We start from the raw sequence: 18344 nt of genomic DNA, 5'->3' as shown, positions 1-18344 counted from the left end.
GTGCTGCTGGTTTCATTTCAGCCTGAGGGTTTGGAGCTTGACTTGGGGCTGCTGGGCTGGGTTCTTCCCGTTACAAGCCATTAAAGCCCAAATTCTTAAACTGGAAATCTATTTTTTGATGGACAGGCTGCCTGAGAGATTGCCTGGATTATACCACGCCCATGGAAAATTGATCATCTGAATAATTTGTCATGATGAGGACAAATCGTGTTTTTGCTTGCTGTTTCTTGAGCCACATTAGGAAGGTTTGTGATAGTAGGCAAAAACACTCCTTGGACTTCTTTTTTAAAAAAACCAGTAGCTTTTTGCATTTACCTTTTTCCATTGGTGCACCTGTGCAGGGGGGGGGGAGGTATCCCTTGTATAGAGCGATTTTGGTGGAATTGACAAGTGCATTGAAAGGCATTGTGTCTCAGTAGCCATAACTTGCCATGGCTGCCGAGTGACCATTTTATTGCAGTGCAGCGCAGTGCAGTGCATTTATAGGAGTTGTGCTATTCACTTCAAACACATTATCACAGAGGCTATCCAGAGGTGTTTTTTTACCATTTATTATGTTTTTTAAAAGCAGTGGTTTTAACAAAGCAGACTGCAAGGAGAAAAGTGGAGTTAGGAACCAGAGAAGAGCAGGTAGCAGTACTCTAGGCAAGTGGTAACCAAGGTGACTAGAGCTTTTGCCAAGGGACCAGAGAGGAAGGATATTATGTGTATATTTGACAAAATTATACATAAAATGTGTACAGGAGAAATTTTCACACCAAGAAAAACTGATGAATTGTTGTGATTTTTTAGAAAATTGCAAACTGATGTGAAAATGTGGAAAACTGAACTTAAGATTGGAAAAATGAGAAACTGAGAGAAATCATGAATGGCATTTGCTGGACTAGTTGGGTCTTTGGTCTGTTCCACTAAGACTCTTCTTATCTCAAGAAGAGATTCTTGAGGGATCCTAATATTAAGAAGGGAAGTAGGGGAAGAGCTTCCATTTATGGAAATTATTTTATGTACACATTATTCCTTTTCCTCTTCCAGGTTCTTATTTAGGACCATTTGCACAGGCTTTCCATGCCCAAGAGAGACAAGTAACAATGCAGAACTGCTGGCTCTGAACCCTTGCTTCAAAACATAAGAACATGGAAATGAATTAACTTGAGAGTGAGATAAATGATTGTCAGGTTGTGGAGGCTCTGCAAGAGTTTGTAGAACTGCTTAGGAGGCTTTGCCTTTAGAATTTGCTTGATCCGATAGGTTTCCAGACCGCTTTGGCAGCATTTTTGAGGAGTTGGCAACTCTCCTCTTGGAATACCCAAGTGACTCAGGTGGTTGACATGGTTGCCCCTGAAAGCTCTCTCCTATTGGTTCAGGGTAACTCCCTGGTTCTCCAGGAATCTGCTAGAAATGAAACTGTTGTAACAATGACTGCAGGGCAAAACTGACCAAACACTACCAGTACTTGAGAGTCCATTTGAAAGCCTGTTCCATGATAGTATAGGTAGCAATTAAATCTTAGCTTTTTCACCAGCATTGCATCTATACAATGCTATCCAGCACAACTATTTCAGATTGTCAAAAAGGCCTCCTCAGTTTTTTGCTGTCAAACCTATAGAACCATACAAACGCACAGTAGCCCACAACAAGCCTTAATTGCACTACAGACAAAGTTGCTCACATCCTCTCAAAGCTTTGTACTGGTGATTGGCCTCTGCAAGAGTGGATCTACACACAGGAAAAACCCCGGTATAAATAAGTCAGAAATTACCATCTTTTTCCATGTATAACATGCCCCCATGTATAAGATCACCCCTATTTTGGGGGACTCTAAATTAAGGAAATGGGGGAAGATTGGCCAGAGTTCTTAAGCTTTCTTGGGGGGGGATGCCGACAATTGGTCACCCACCTGACCACCCCTGCCATTCACACAACCCGACGAAGCCACCGATTTGCCCGCTAACCCCCAGCAACCGCCAATTGCATTTGCTGCAACAGCAGCCAATCGCCACAGCAAAAAATCACCTGCCCAAACGCCACTCAAAATCTCCTGCTTGCGGCTATCACCAATCACACGCCCCCCCATGCACTATCCGTGTATAGAATGACCCCCAATTTTTAACAGTTCTTTATAATAAATAAACCTTGTCTTATTCATGGGAAAATATGGGAAATCGTTATAACATAAGAAAATAAACACTATGCAAAAATCTATGCCATACATAGCCCAAGTAGATCACTGTGAATATGCTTTGCCTGTGTTTGCCCTTGAGTGCAATTCAAGCCAAAGGACATGTTAAGCTATTCATGCTGCTGCTGCTTTTAAGTGTTCTTATGCTGGTCTCTTTTATTTTGAAGCAAAAGGAACCAAGGGTGAGGGGCAAACTGGGGCAGGGATCAGTGTCCCGTGTTGGTTCCTGCTGAAAATTGCCCTTCCCCAGTTGCTGTTGGCCCTCTGCAAAACGCTATTTACTTTATGCTCTGTAAATTTGTCTAATCCTTTTTTTTAAAAAAAGATGCTATCACCACATCTTGCATCAGTGAATTCCATTGCTAAACAGTTTCCATATCAAAGCAGTAGACACAGAAGTATCGGTGGGATTCTGCAGGCTTCAAAGTTGACAAGGGTTCTGCCACCTCCATTATCAAAGTCAGTTGTGCTCTGTTATCTTTTCCCATGTGACATGCCAGCCACAAGACATATGTCAAATGCATCTGGCTGTCAACACCATCTAAGGAACACTGAGGCTAACCATTTCATTTTCCTGAATGGGTCACTCGCAACGAAACCAAGGGGATGGAGAATGTCATTGATTTAGCCCATGTTATGAAAGTTGGGAGATCCCTGGCAGTGGTGCAGTTATGTAAATAAATGATCTTTCTAGGAGGGGGTTCTTAAGATGGCATTTGGATATTACTATCCTTTCCTGAAAATGTGGGAAGCCTGTTGCATGTGGGGGCCCTTTTGCTGATTCTGCTGTGTCTCTGCCCCAAAGTCCTGCCCTGATGTTATCACTGCTGCCAGGGCTGCTGGCTGCTGCCATTGCTCCGGCTTTGTGTCAGCAGGAGTGGGGGGATGCAGCTGGGAGCTGCTGTCTGCACTGTTAGAGTAAGGACCGAGTCTGTGGGACCGTCTCCAGATGGAAGGAATGCGCTTGGTGCTGATGTGGTGAATGGGGGGATTGTCAGGCCGAGCTGGCTGGGTCTCAGGGAATTCCTGTCTGTAACCTTCCCCGACGACATTTTGCCAGAAATAAACCATCGATTTGCTGCCAACACAAACAGAAAAGCTGGGATTCCACGCTGAGCACAAAGCCCCTGTGTGCTCACTTCCGGGCGGTGTGATCCTCTGTGGGAAAGGGGACTGGGATGCGGTATGTCTGTGTGTGGGGTCGTATCTTAGCTATTCCTTCACTATAGAAACGGGTGCAACCTCACAGCTTGGAATTGTAGCCTGGCCGTCATATTCTGCTTACGCACCATACATTTCAAGCTCAAAACTTCCCTCAAAGCACCCTGGGAACTTAAGTAAATTACAGCGCCCAAGGAGCCTTTGCAGGAAGTTGTGTGCTGTAAATGTATGGCATGCACGAGGCAAGAAGGATGAGCAAGGGTGTTCTGTTTAACACCAACCTCAGCTTTTTGTCACCTGCACTTGTCTCCAAATGTTCAAAATCCTTCAGTTTCTCAAGGTTTTCTGTCAGGAGGAGAAGCTGATGTTTCATTCATTTTACTCCTGAGAATTTCAGGCTACAATCTGTTTCCCACCTGAAGGGAAGAGGAAAATGAAGGTCAATGGTTTCTGTGGAGCCCAGAGCACAAGCTTGTGCCTTAGCATCAGAAGCAGAGAAGGAGGTGATGTATGAACAACAACAACAACAACAACAACAACAACAACAACAACAACAACAATTGTACCCTGCCCACCTGACTGGGTTTCCCCAGCTACTCTGGGTGGCTTCCAACAGATGTAAGAACACATAAGCTCTACTGTCAGGGGCAATATGCCTTTGAACATCAGTTGCTGGTAATCACAAGTTAGGAGCAGGCCTGGCTCGCCCATTGACTCTAGTGGCGCAATGCACCACGGCGCCTGGGCGATCAGGGGGCGCTGAGGGGCGCCCCAGCAAGTGGGGGAGCTTCGCGGCGGCCTCCCTTTTCCCTCCACCAGCCGCGCCGCGAGAGCAGGGAGGGAAGCGAGTGGAACAGGGGCACTAGGACCCTGTTCCGCTCTGCAGCGCCAGGGTCATCCCTCACCCCGGCGCTGTGTTTCATTGGTAGAGGTGACGCCACATGGCAGCACCTCTACCAATGAAATGCAGCACCCTGTTGGCGGGAAGGAACCCGGCGTGGCCCGGCCTGCCCAGGCACCCCGCTCCACAGGGAGATGGGAGGAAGGCTGCACGGAGCAGCGGCGCCCCCTCCCCCACTCAATCCGGCGGCATCGGACAGTCAGGCAGCCTCCGGCACAGCGTGGCCCTGCTGTGAGGTGCAGGGGCCGCCGTGAGGCTCCCACCGCCCGGCACGCCAGGTAAGAGTTTTCCTCTTTTTTTTAGAGTGGGGGGGGCGCCCAAGGGATCCCTGCACCAGGGCGCCCGATGACCTTAAGACGGCCCGGGTTAGGAGAGCACTCAGGTCCCGCTTGCTGGCTTCCCATAGGCACCTGGCTGACCACTGTGAGAACGGAGCGCAGGACTAGGTGGGCCTGATCCTACGAGGAACATCTTATGCAGTTTTCTTAAGCTCTGCATTGAGAGCATAGCTCCAAGTACTTGCATATTACAAAGTGGGGTTCAGAAGAGAATGTAAATGAGAAAACACACATGCAAATGCTTTATCTCAGGAACAATGGCTTCAATACAGTTTTTCAGCTGAAAAACTACTGATGAAATAATACCGATTACAGAACACTTAAAACCCAGTGCCGCCTTTACAGATTGGTATAGCTTAATTTTCTATGCAGATGGAAAGCATGTAGGCAGGAGGCCTTATTTCCTTTTATGGAATGATAGCTAGAGGTTCCCTGCTTGCTGCGTTTCTTTGTGAGATAACTGCACGTTCGTATTTGGTGCGATTGTAATGAGATCTCTCTGCTGATACTGTTTGTAAAAGGAACAAAATGAGCTGTAAGTCTGCCTTCGGTTCTGTTAATGTTACTGCTTGTTAAATGAAACTGTGTTGAAATGTGAATATGATCTTAAAAGGGATTGTTGTGCTTCTGTTATATTTTCATATTCATCCAGGTGCTTATCTTCGAATCATCAGAGCAAATGTAAGCACTAACTTAATTTGAACAAAAGCGGAAGGCTGCTTGCCAAATTACTTTCACGGTGGACCTACCACTTTATTTCTAATGTTGTGTGTCCTGTATGTTCCTGTAATTTTTTATACTACAAATGTTCCAGGGATTTATTATCCCACTTTTGTCGTGTTATAGAGCAAGCCCCTCCAGACAGCAATAATATTGTAATACTAGGGAAGCATAGCAGAAAAACTAATATAGCAGAAGGATGTGTGGATGGGCCAGTATAAACCCTCCACTAATGCACTATAATTGCACCAGTGACGTGTTTCAGAATACACAAACCCCACACACATTTGGAAGGGTCCTGACTCTCTGTTCAGTTAATTTGGTGAATCTCTGATTCAACCCAGCTGGACGCAGCTAGACAGGGAGTGTTGATATGCAACTGCAGCACTTAAACCACTTCCTCCTCCTTCTCCACCCCACAGGCCCAATGCCCAGTTTCTGCCTATTCTGTTGGACAGCCAAGGAGGTGGCTCTCCGCCACCCTGGGATTTCCCCTTGCTCTGGAGTCCTCCTCTGATTTAATAATCCAGTTTCCCAGCCTTTCGAGGCATTGTTACCATGCTAATTGCCATCCCCGGCCAGCAGCACGCAGCTCCAAGAACAAGATTAGATTCCACCCCTGTTCTCAGTGGGGTGTGTGTGTGTGTGTGTGTGTCAAAGGGGTGGGTGGGAAGGAGGACACTGGGAAGCATTGTACTCTCCTTCGAAGGGTGTAAGATTAGTTGCCTTATTTGTTGCTACAAATCACCTCGGCTAGGGGCCTCAAATGATGCCCACTTGGCAAAATGCTGCACTGTGACCCTTGATTTCCAAAATGAGAGATGCTTAGCTTGAGCTGACCTGGAAGTCCTGCCCTTTGTGTCGGACATGTGGTGGGTTAAAGGTAAAGGGACCTCTGACCATTAGGTCCAGTCGTGACCGACTCTGGGGTTGCAACGCTCATTTCGCTTTATTTGCCGAGGGAGCCGGCGTACAGCTTCCAAGTTATGTGGCCAGCATGACTAAGCCGCTTCTGGCGAACCAGAGCAGCACATGGAAACGCCGTTTACCTTCCCGCCGGAGCGGTACCTATTTACCCTGTTTCTCATATTTTAAGACATACGCATAAAATAAGCCATAGCAGGATTTTTAAGCATTCAAGGAATATAAGCCATACCCCAAAAATAAGACATAGTGATAGGTGCAGCAGCAATGCCGGCCGCAGCAGGAGAAGGAAGAAAAAAATAAGACATCCCTTGAAAATAAGCCATAGTGTGTTTTTTTGAGGAAAAAATAAATATAAGACATGTCTTATAATATGAGAAACACGGTATCTACTTGCACTTTGACATGCTTTCAAATTGCTAGGTTGGCAGGAGCTGGGACCGAACAACGGGAGCTCACCCTGTCGCAGGGATTCGAACCACCGACCTTCTGATCGGCAAGCCCTAGGCCCTGTGGCTTAACCCACAGCACCACCCACCGCATCCCCCATGTGGTGGGTTAGTTAGTGGTTATAAAGGCACCTCAGAGGTCCTCAAGTCCAACTCTCTTTCAGTGCAGCAAAGAGGCCCTTCAACCATACCCAGAGGCTCTCTCTTCTTTTATTACTTAACACATGCTGAGTCTTGACTTTGTAATATTGCTGGGTCTAAGCTGTGGCTAATATAAAACCCAGGTTCTCCAAACCAACAGAGGTGGCTCTGATACCTTTAGGATAACCAATGAGAATGGTGTGTATCTGAAGAAGTGTGCATGCACACGAAAGCTCATACCAAAATATAAACTTAGTTGGTCTTTAAGGTGCTACTGAAGGAATTTTTTTATTTTGCTTCGACTCAGACCAACACGGCTACCTACCTGCAATGAGAATTTATTTCAGTATTTCCCCTCTCAGCCTGGTAACGTATGCATGTTATTTTTGATCTTTTTTCTCAACGGACTTCTGCTTCTGTAGCCTATATAATGTTGTACTCTCGCTATTGCTTTGCATAGCGAGCCATTCCAGGTGCAGCACTAACCGGGATCTGCTTGCAATCCTATATCACAGCCTTCTTCAACCTGCTGGTCTCCAGATGCCCTCCAGTCCCAAGTATCTGGAGGCCAGTTGGTTGCAGAAGGCTGCTATATACACCTGCAGTCAGCTCCATTGAACTCAGTGGAACTTTGTTCTGTGCAGACAGATGTAGATTTGCACTATGAGTTTCCTTTGGATGAAAGAGCACTGAGGGAAATGGTGTACAGTATTTGCTTCATTTACAAAAATGCATGCATAGCCCAAGTATAAGCAAGAAGCAGGCACTCCTATGAGGAGGGAGATCCTTCCATGGTTATTCATCTTCAGGAAGGTATCTCACCTCTCTTCCTTTCTCTTTGCCTTGTTATAAGATTTTTAAGGTCTTTGATATATAATAAATGTTCATAAATGTACAAGGCAAACATGTACATAAATATATAAACCAATGAATGAAAACAGTACAGGAAGACAGTCCTGAAACCATTTTGACTCCCAAACTGACCAAATGTTTCTCTGCAAGGAGGGAAGGGGTGAAGGAACCTTCCCATTGTCTCAGGAATTGAGTAATTAGCATCTCAAAGAAATGACCAAACTACCAGGAAAGGCAATCAGATAAGGCATTATCAGATAACCTTGCAGACAGGAAAAACAACAACATTCAAATTTCTGTTGTAGACCGCCTTTTCTGTGATGTAGGTATGATGTATCTGGGGTGGTGGTCTTGGGCTACACCCTTTCTGTGATGTATGTATGATGTATGGAGTGGTGGTCTTGGACTCCAGGGTGGACAATTTAAATGTCTATGTAAGGGCAGGCACGCTTTGGTTTGGGGTCATCCTCCTCTTTTCTCCTGCGTGAGAGGGAGCACCCTGTTGCAGCAGTTCAATAAAGATCAAGCTTACTAGCTGCTTTGCTTCTCAATATTTTCTGGTTGGCCTCTGTTATTTTCTCCTACCAATGGAGAACCTACAAAGGACTCAGTAAGGGCTCTTGTGTACCCCATAAGGGAATAAGGGCAGATTTTGTTTACAACAGCCTCCATGTTCAATAGATCTGCTCCAAAAGAGCACTAAAGAGTAGTTTTCCCAGGGGAAGCAGCAGGAGAAGAGGAAGCGTGGATAAGCCCACTATATTCAGACAGCAAACTCATAACCAAAGCTTTTAAAAGCCAACTAAGACCACCTTCCTCTTTTGTTGATGGTTTCTATTTTCAACTTTTATTTCCTCTTTGCCAGCTAGCAAAACAATATGCTTGGTATCTAAGGTTGCAACAGCATGCTCTAACAGTCAGTATTTTGCAATTGGGTTAAAATAAATGATACTTATTAAATATACCACACACCAGTTGTTCTACTGCAGGGGTAGCCATATTGTGCCATTCAGATGTTATGGACTACAGCACACATTGGTCACGCTGGTTGAGGATTATGGGAGTTGTAGTCCAAAACGTGGAGGGTGCCGCATTGTCTACTCCTGTTCTATTGCATTAAAGCTCTAACTTCTATAGGAGGAAAGGAGAATCACTCTTCCCATCTTTAGGCTTGTGCTTAAAGGAAGATTATAATAAGTGTGAAGTATACTTATTAACAAATAAAGTGTTAAGTTAATAAAGCATAACCATTTAACTTATTTTGGATTTTCAAAAACCCATGACAGTGCTGCATTCACTGAATGTGCTTCAGTCCCTGAAAGTCATTCTGGCGGAATTTGCATCCATTTCAAATTGTTGGCAGCAGTATAATCAGACTGGAGCCCGTGGAGAGCCCAGAACTGATTTGTTGTGGAATTTTAGAACTCCAGGAATAGCTTCTGCAGAAACGCAGAGACCAAAAATAAAAGCAGAGCCAGAGAGGCTTGTGCAGCTGGGCAGAGATCTAGCATCTGGACTAGCAGTGGGGTGAGTGGCAGCTGATTCCTGGCAAGCTTTGCCGTGCTGTGTTCCAGCATCAAAGAGGAGTGGGATTGCTTCCTTTTCTGTAGCTGCATCAGATCAGGCAGTGACAATCAGCCTTGTGGCATAGCTGGCCAAAGGGTGGGAAAAGTGCAGGAAATTGTGGCTAAAATTATCAAGGGGATGGAACAATTTCCTTATGAAGAAATATTACAATGAGTGGGGTTCTTTAGTTTAGAAGAAAATGGTGAGCAAGGAGGACCACCAAAAGGGATGCATAAAAAGGGTGTGGGAAACGAGGGTAGAGATAAGTTTTTCTCCAGCTCTCAATAATACTGGAACCCAGAGTGCAGCTGAATGGTGGGGGATTCAGGAAAGACAAAAGAAAGTGCTTCTTCTTAAATTGCCTAGTTAGGTTTCAGAATCCTCTCTCGCAAGAGGTGGTGGTGGCCACCAACTTAGGCATGCTGTAAAATGGGATTAGATTAATAGATCCCCAGTTGCAATGGGGATCAATGAATGGGAACGGACTGCGGTGCTCATATGCCGCTTGCTTGTTGGCTTGCTGCAGGCATCTGGTGCCACTGTAGGGAAACAGGTGGCTGAACTTGATGGGCCTTTGTCCTGATCCAACAGAGGCGTTCTTATGCTGTGTGGTTTGTAATGCCGTCTTCACTTTGCTGCGATTGCAGGTGCCAAGCTGTGCAAGCGTTTCCATCCAAAATATGCTGCCATGGGATTTCTTTTAATAGTGGCTATAATTGCTTTAATCACTGTGGCTGTCACGCAGAACAGTTCTGCCACCAAGAACAGAAAGGTAAGTCACAGAAGAGCCTCCTGTGGAAGCACCGTGATTGGCTTAGGCCAGTGATTCCCTGCACTAGTGCAGTGTGGGAAGGGCTAATGTGAAAAATGAAGCATGTTGGATGCATCTACCACTCCCCGTGCAGGTTGGAAGAGAAATAATCCCTTCCTTTCTCCATCAGTTTACCGGTAGTGGCAACATTTTGAGGGAGGGAGCAAGGATGCGCTAGGATTCTCTTATGCTATCCATTCTACAGCTACGGGGCAATCCCAGAAGGTTCATCATTGCCCACAAAGTAGGCTCCTTCACCTGTGTCCTGATTGGCTGGGCAAAGAGGAGGGTGGGTTACCAGGAAGCAACTTTGAATAATACAGGTGAAACTCGGAAAATTAGAATATCATTGAAAAGTGCATTTATTTCAGTAATGCAACTTATTTTTTTATTTTTATTTTTACATATGCTTTCCTTTGGAAATTCCACAGTAATAAAACAAATAGTTACAATAATACCAAAATTAAAAAAAATATAAACATCGCTATTACATTTCATTAATTACATTCCAAATTGACCCGCCTAGTGACAAATAATTACTATTACAACAAATAAAGGCTTGACATATCTTGCTTTGGATGTCGTGCATCTATCTCATATATTGGTTTCACCTTTTAAGTTGCGTTATTGAAATAAATGCACTTTTTGACGATATTCTGATTTTCCGAGTTTCACCTGTATAACCTGCATTTGCAAGAAGGATACCTGGTCCATTCTTCTTATGTGTGATCTGCGAAAAGATATATGTATTTTTCAGAATAGAAGAGTAAAGAGTGCCTTCAAATTTCATCCAGAAATAACGAAACACTTTTGCTCCAGATTTCTAAGGTTTTGTAAGCACTGGCTCGAGCTCTTGAGCTACAAGATACCACGACTCTTCGTGCCCCCTCCCTGCTGTGCTTTTATGGTCTGGTTGATTCATCTTTTCTACCAAACATCTCTGCTGCAGAATTTATCCTGCCCTATTCCCATGTCAAGTCAAATACCTTCCTATTGGTCACAATACAAAAAACCATCAGTGGAACTGTTAGTAATTCCTGCACGTAAAATTATCCTTCTCAATGTCTCTAGGTCCAGAGACAGGTGTGTCTTTAAAAACCTACCATGGCTTCTCATTGTAGCCCTGAGTATCTTACATTCAGCACACATGGACTTGTGTCTGAAACCACAATCATGTGAGCAGATCACTCAAGAGTTTATAAAAGGTCCCAGATAGGCCATATTTGCAAATCTAAAGGATGCAATGATTTGAATCTAATTTATTTGCAAATACAACATTGATTGCAAAAAGATAGGAAATGAGAGGGGTATGTTTGCTTAAAACACACACACACACACACACACACACACACACAAACACCTGGCTTTTATGGTAGCTACGGTAGTAGAAACAAATTGCAATTAAGTGCATAAACAGAAATGCGTCTCCATCACATCTTCCCAATATGCTGAGTTTTACTGAGCAAAATTGTGGTTTTGTTTCTTCTGCAGTATGGGATTGTGCTGGACGCTGGTTCTTCTCACACTAACTTGTATGTATATGAATGGCCGGCAGAGAAGGAGAATGACACAGGAGTTGTGCAGCAGGTGCATGTCTGTGAAGTGGATGGTAAGAAAGTGGGGAAGTTGGGGCTAATAGGATGATGAAATGATAGTGGAGTGAAGAGGACAGAACAGAACAGAACACAGCACACTCCACACTAACTCCAGGCTAAAACTGGCTCACAAAAGTTCTGCGTTTTCTCTCCCAGGTCCAGGAATCTCAGGATATGCTGACCGTGTGGGAGAAGTTGGTGTCCCCCTAAGGCACTGCATGGATAAGGCAAAGGAGATAATACCCAAAGAGAAACACCCAGAGACGCCAGTTTACTTGGGGGCAACAGCTGGCATGCGGCTGCTGAGGTAACAAAGAAGGATACAATCTGCACTCTTTGAAATATCATGTTCACTAGGGGTGAGATCGCAAATGACAGTTTTCAAAGGCTTCTTTGGAGTTGACAGGGATACTCAAACTTGGCCCAGTTTGTCTTTTCTTCCTCTCACCCCTGGGAAGATTTAGTTACATACTGGCACTGCGCAGTGTCTGCATTTCACAAGCATGTCATTGCTGCCTTCAGTCCCTTGTTGTTTGCTCAGCTTGGTCCATATAGATGACAGTTCAAACCGGAACGTGTATCTCTGCCTGGACACACTGATGCAAAGTGGTTTGCTTCCCCCTTGCCTAATTTGCTCTGTGTGCTTGGACCCCCAGCTTATAAAAGCAAGCGCAGGAAGGAGCACCATCTCTCCATTTCCTTCACTTACTATTCTACATTGTGATGCCCAGAGGTGTTGCCATAAGCTTTGGCTAAATCGGGATCTCCATAATGGCCATCATTCACTCACACAGCTATTCTGTGCCCGATCCACAGTGCTAACGCTGCAATAGTTACGAAGATTATGAAGGCGAGACTTCCTCCTGGTGTATCAGGTGCTCTTGGTCAAGAAGCTATGTGTGCAATAGAATGAAGGATGCTTCTGATTATGATTAAATGTGATTATATAATAATAATAATAATAATTTATTATTTATATCCCACCCACCTGGCTGAGTTTCCCCAGCCACTCTAGGCGGCTTCCAACAGAACATGAAAATACAATAATCTATTAAACATTAAAAGCTTCCCTAAACAGGACTGCCTTCAGATGTCTTCTAAAAGTCTGGTAGCTATTTTTCTCTTTGACATCTGATGGGAGAGTGTTCCACGGGATGGGCGCCACTACCAAGAAGGCCCTCTGTCAGCACCAACACTTTGAATTGTGCTCGGAAATGTACTGGGAGCCAATGTAGGTCTTTCAAGAGTTATGTGGTCTCGGCGGCAGCTCCCAGTCACCAGTCTAGTTGCCGCATTCTGGATTAATTGTAGTTTCCGGGTCACCTTACAGGGGCTTCAACTGGATGACTGTTGGGTCCCTTCCAACTCTACAAGTCTATGATTCCGTGATACATTTTTGTCTGCTCCTGTTTTTAAAATCACATGGAAGGAGTATGGAAGGAGCCAGAAAAGGGCTGGAGGTGCCTGCCCTTGAACAATGTTAGATAAGCCAGATATAAGTAAAATCTGCACCTTGCAAACCTCTCAGGTCATTCTTCATAATTTGCATGTCATATCCAAGCATCTGCTTTATCCATTGTCACAAACACGCACATCTTATATCATTTCTTGGCCACTTCCCAACATGCACTTTTAAAAAGCCAAAGAAGGAAATGGAACTATCAGACATCTGGCCTGAAGTAGCAGGGAACGCTGGCAGATTAATTTTTAAAAAAATTGTTGAACTGCTCTTTACCCAAACAGGTTCCAGGGCAGTGCTGAATGATAAAAATACAATATAATAAGACAGCATAACGTAACTCCTCTCCCTCTTTCCTACATGCAGACTGGAGAACGAGAACACTGCTAAAAGTGTCCTCTCTGCAGTAGAGGAGACCCTGCGCTCATACCCCTTCCGTTTCCAGGGTGCCAGGATCCTCGCTGGTGAGGAAGAAGGTGCCTATGGCTGGATCACCATTAATTACCTGCTGGGCAACTTCAAAGAGGTAACGTGCCATGTCAGAAAGGAAACACTGCTCCCTGAAGCTTGGCCATGGTGTATTTCCATTTTTAATAGTGATGACTCCTTACAGCAGGGACGGCAAAACTTGTGGCCAAGGGCTGCATGTGCCCTACAACCTCATTTCATGTTGGTGGCAGAGGAGTGGGGAGGATGGAAGCGGCAGAGAGAGAAGGAAAGGGAAAGTCCACCCCTTTTGACTCTGGTACCTGCCCACCAAGCAGCACATATCCCTCAAAAGATTGCCCCTAAAGGATCATGGCTCTTGTAAACAAAAAGAACAAGAAAAAGAAAAGACTCTAGTGGCATCCAAACCTCCAAAACAATTGTTAAGAATGGAAATATAATGCATTGCTGCAAATATGACAAAGCATCTTCTTGTGCCACTTTTTAAAGATGCACAGATTGACTGTGACATGTGCTTTTGTGGACGAGAAGCCTGAAGAAATGGGCTTCAATTTTTAAGGTGCCACAAGACTCTTTGCTAAAATACATTTTACTAGCATGCTGAGTTAAGAAGTCTCCAACCCGCCCCGCCCCCTGCAATATAAACAAACTATTGTTGGCCTTCCCATACTGTATATCATACTTGAATGATCCTTGGTTTCTCCCAACATGTCTATTCCTTCCTAACCCACTTCTTCCCTGTGCTAGCACACCTCTAACCATCTGATTGGCCTGACTCCATGCTTCCATTTTCCTGGATTGCATCCTGTGCCACGTTTCCCACAAGCTGGATCTTCTGTCCCTTGACAAGCTCATGCAGCTTCCTCCCATCTGGTGTGCTCTTTTTGCAGTCTATCTGGCCAAAATTCCTGCCCCGCATCTTCTTCAAAACTGGAACCATAGGGGCGCTGGACCTTGGGGGAGCTTCTACACAGATCACCTTCGTACCAGACCAGGAGACGCTGGAGTCGCCAGCAGATACAGCAAACTTCTATCTCTACGGCAAACAGTACACTGTGTATACACACAGCTTTCTGTGTTACGGGAAGGACCAAGCACTCCGGCTCAAGCTGCTCCAAGATATCGCAGTAAGTTTGGGGGGACTCTTAAACTGCGTGCCCAGCTGAAAAGCCTGTTGTGTCCAGCTTTCATCAATCTGAAGATTATTCTTGTTGCAATCATACTAAACCAGGAGCAGGTGAAGCAGGGTGGTGGCAAGGTCAAAGCTGTACAGGAACATTGGGAGGAACAGCAGACTGACTTGCACTGTCTACCTAAGCAGACTTGTCCCACTGCACCTATGACTTCTTCACTTAACAACCTACATTGGAGTGGGGAACCTTGTCCAGCCGCTGGGCAGATCCCACCTCCCCCATACTCTTGGGCCACTTTGGCATCATTCTGAATTGAGGTGACAAGTTTAAAGTGCCTTGTTCTCAGCACCAATCAGCTGATTGCTGCAGATGCTCCGTCCCACTTTGCCTGTCTACCTGCAAATGGACATTCTTCCTCTGCAGGCTAGAAAAATTGTCTGAAGAGCTTCTCTACAAATGTCCACCTCTAGGTTGAATCCAAATGGCATCTGCCAACAGACAGCTTCAAAAGAGTTTGCAGTCAGCTCCACTCAGTGCTGTTAGAGAGCTTCAGTTTCCAAGGGATAATCAGGAATGCCATGTAAGCTCCTGATTGCTCCTTGGCAGCCACAAGTTTACCTGCCCATGCCAGACATCACAAATGTGGGGCAGATGAGTGTGGTTTGGGGAAAAATAGCCTTGCAGGTGAAATTAGGATCCCTGCTGGCCGAAATTAGCTCCTAGTCCAGAGGTTCCCAATGGCTGACCTACATGCATGTTTTTCAATATTTTTCCTGACATGCTTCCGTCTGTCCATCTGTTGGTGTTTTTGTTTTGTTAACTTGGTAATAAAGTAAAAAAAAAAGCAAAAAGCAAATATAGTAACAATATGGATATTACTTGCTGTGAGCCTACTCCTGCCTATATCCAGGTTTTGCGTTGTCTTGTGTCATAACTAGTTGTCGGTGTGTGTAACTGCCCATCCACCCTTTTTCTTCTTTTCACTGCAGGACTCATCGAGTAGCAGAATCAGAGACCCATGTTTCCACCAAGGATATGAGAGGACTCTTAATATTTCTAACCTGTGCAAAAGCCCCTGCACAGCTCCAAGCATCACCCTACCCTGCTCCTCACAACTCCAAATTGAGGGCGCTGGAGATTATGAAAAGTGCCTGACAAGCATTGAGAAAATCTTCAATGTTGTCCACTGTCCTTACTCCAGCTGCTCATTTAATGATGTTTTCTTGCCTCCAGTATCTGGGGATTTTGGGGTGAGTCCATATAAGCACCTGCCTCTCTCCACCAGGGCAGAAACTGGTGGCTTTACCCTGGAGGAAGGACTTTTGGAGTGCAATTTGCCTTTCCCATTAGTATAGGCTTGTATTTAAACAGTAGCCTGGGAGCCATATGTGACCAGGAATTAGATGGAGGCAAAGGAAAGACGGATTCTTTCACTCTTCCCCTGACATCTTGCTTGGTTTCTCTGCTAGGTGCACCAGTTTGTTATCTTCCTCTGTCTGCCACTAGGTGGCAAAGTCCAGCTGAGCTACACTTAACCATACAAGAACATGAATGTTTCTTAGGATTTCATTAGCGCCCAGTTCAAGCAACAAATGACTTAGTGGCATAGAACAGCTACATGCGCAGCAGGAGAGAAGGCCTGCTGGGCATGAAGCATGGGGAGTGTCTATGGGGTCTACTGCTCTTGGATGCAGGGCCAGCTCTTCGTAGACCCCCGGTGGCGCAGGGCACCATGGCGCCGGCCCGCTGGCCGGCTGGTCCGCCGGTCCGCTGCGCAGCTGCGTGCGGCGCCCACCTGCCCACCGTGCTGGGAAACGGGGCAGGAGGGCGCCGGAGAGATCGCGCTGTGCCTGCCCGGCCGCGCAGCAGCGCCGTGCCCACCCGCCCACCGCGCTGTGAAATGGGGCGGAAGGGCGCCGGAGAGATCCGGCGCACCATGGCGACAGGGGCGCTTAAGACGGCGCTGCTTGGATGGGATGGGAACTCACAGCGGGAAGAGGGGCTGTCCCAGGTTCAATTCCTGGCATCTCCAGGTAAAAGGAGCCTGCACCCAAAGATGTGAAAGGCAGAGCCACTGCCAGTCAGAGTAGACAATATTGAGCCAGATGAGTCAATAGTATAAAGCAGCTTCCTGCCTTCCCTCAGGAAAATATTGGGCCATTTATGGTGGAGACAGCAAGGAACTGCTGATAATAACAACAACTGATTAGTTAGTGAGCTAGAGATTAGCTATCTCTTCTGCTAAACATACCCCAAAGTAATGTACACAGCATAATCATGAAACCATACACCTACTCATAAAAGTACATGTACAGCCAACAAGCAAACAACAAAGAGCATTTAACACACCGCCACCACCTAAAATCATCCAGGGTAGAAGATAAAATGGCAGCAATAAGCCTAGATGTTAGGCATAAAAGGTCTTTCAAAATAAAGATGTCTTCATTTTTGGTGAGAGAGATGCACTGGAGGCAGCCCAATTGACTTTGTTTGCTAGGCCACGTGGTGTTCTGTCTGTATGGAGAGCCGAGGGAGTTGTAGCCTTCTATCCTTTGCCCCGGAATAGATGAAGTAGGAGTTCATTATCTACAACCCATAGCCAACTCTCCCCCCAGACTAGTGAGGACCGATGGAGGGAGAACCCTGGGCTCCATTTCATTTGCATTTTTTGCAAACAAGTTCATTTCTTTTGTTCTTCAGGCGTTTTCTGCATTCTACTACGTAATGAACTTTCTAAATGTGACGAAAAAGCCTATGGACCAAGTAACAGAAGAAATAAAGAACTTCTGCTCCAAATCCTGGAATCAGGTATGTCATTTTTCCAAACTGGGAGGAATATGAGTCCTGACTCTGAGGAGGTGTGGCTTCCAACTGGCATCATTCGTGGTTTGTTTGGTGGTGTGGAGCCACGCACCCAACACTAGCATTGCTGTAGCCTTCCTGGGCAGATCTGCCCTTGCCCTGTCCCAGTCCTGTCTAGGCAATTTGCACCACTAGGGTAGTTGGGAGTGCAGCTCTTCCCCAGCACACCAGCTGGTACTGGCATTAGCGCTGCTTGATGCACCAAATCCAAAATCAAATTGGCTGTAGAAGAGAAGCCCCACAGCCTCACTTGTCCTAACACAAGATCTGCTGGATTTAAGAGCTATTTTTGCCAGTATATATACGTGTTCATGGAAGACAATCTTACTCGGCTACCAGTGATCACCAAAGAATATACACATACCGAGAGAGTGATAGCAATGTTTGTTAAATTTTGATGCTATTATTGTGAACCCCTTTAAGCGGAATACAAATATTAAAGCAAAATCACATCTATCTTTTTATCTTTCTTTCTGTTGACACATGAAAGGGAACTTCATGTCATGGTTGACAACACACTTCAGTTACGGTTGTATAAATCTGGAAGAGGAAGATGCCTGGAAATAAACTGTCTTCCTTTCTCTCTGTCCAGGTGAAGGCTGAATTTCCTGCAGTAAAGGAGAAGTACCTGAGTGAATACTGCTTCTCAGCGACTTACATTTTCTCGCTGCTCAGCCGGAGATACAACTTCACCATGGAGAAATGGCAGGGCATCCACTTCCTGGGGAAGGTATCTTGGCATGCAGAGACAGGAATGGCATGGGGTGGTGAGTGGGAGGGCTGGGAAGCACCCCTTCCTCATTGGT

At 45.5% G+C, this 18344-nt stretch overlaps 1 protein-coding gene across 1 annotated transcript in view; it reads left to right on the top strand.

Moving 5' to 3' along the window:
- The window catches only part of ENTPD1 (ectonucleoside triphosphate diphosphohydrolase 1), a 38066-nt gene that overhangs the window by 18243 nt on the left and 1479 nt on the right, over positions 1-18344 (top strand). The window contains exons 2-9 of the mRNA XM_035133513.3: positions 9879-10003; positions 11534-11651; positions 11794-11944; positions 13463-13622; positions 14434-14670; positions 15666-15926; positions 17377-17484; positions 18131-18268. Coding sequence (XP_034989404.3) covers positions 9879-10003; positions 11534-11651; positions 11794-11944; positions 13463-13622; positions 14434-14670; positions 15666-15926; positions 17377-17484; positions 18131-18268 — 1298 coding nt within the window. The remainder of the gene's footprint in view (positions 1-9878; positions 10004-11533; positions 11652-11793; positions 11945-13462; positions 13623-14433; positions 14671-15665; positions 15927-17376; positions 17485-18130; positions 18269-18344) is intronic.

Source organism: Zootoca vivipara, chromosome 5, assembly GCF_965207765.1.
Source record: "Zootoca vivipara chromosome 5, rZooViv2.hap1.1, whole genome shotgun sequence".
Classification (NCBI taxonomy): Eukaryota; Metazoa; Chordata; class Lepidosauria; order Squamata; family Lacertidae; genus Zootoca; species Zootoca vivipara.
The sequence above is the reverse complement of the archived record's forward strand: the minus strand, read 5'-3'. Positions and strand labels throughout refer to the sequence as shown.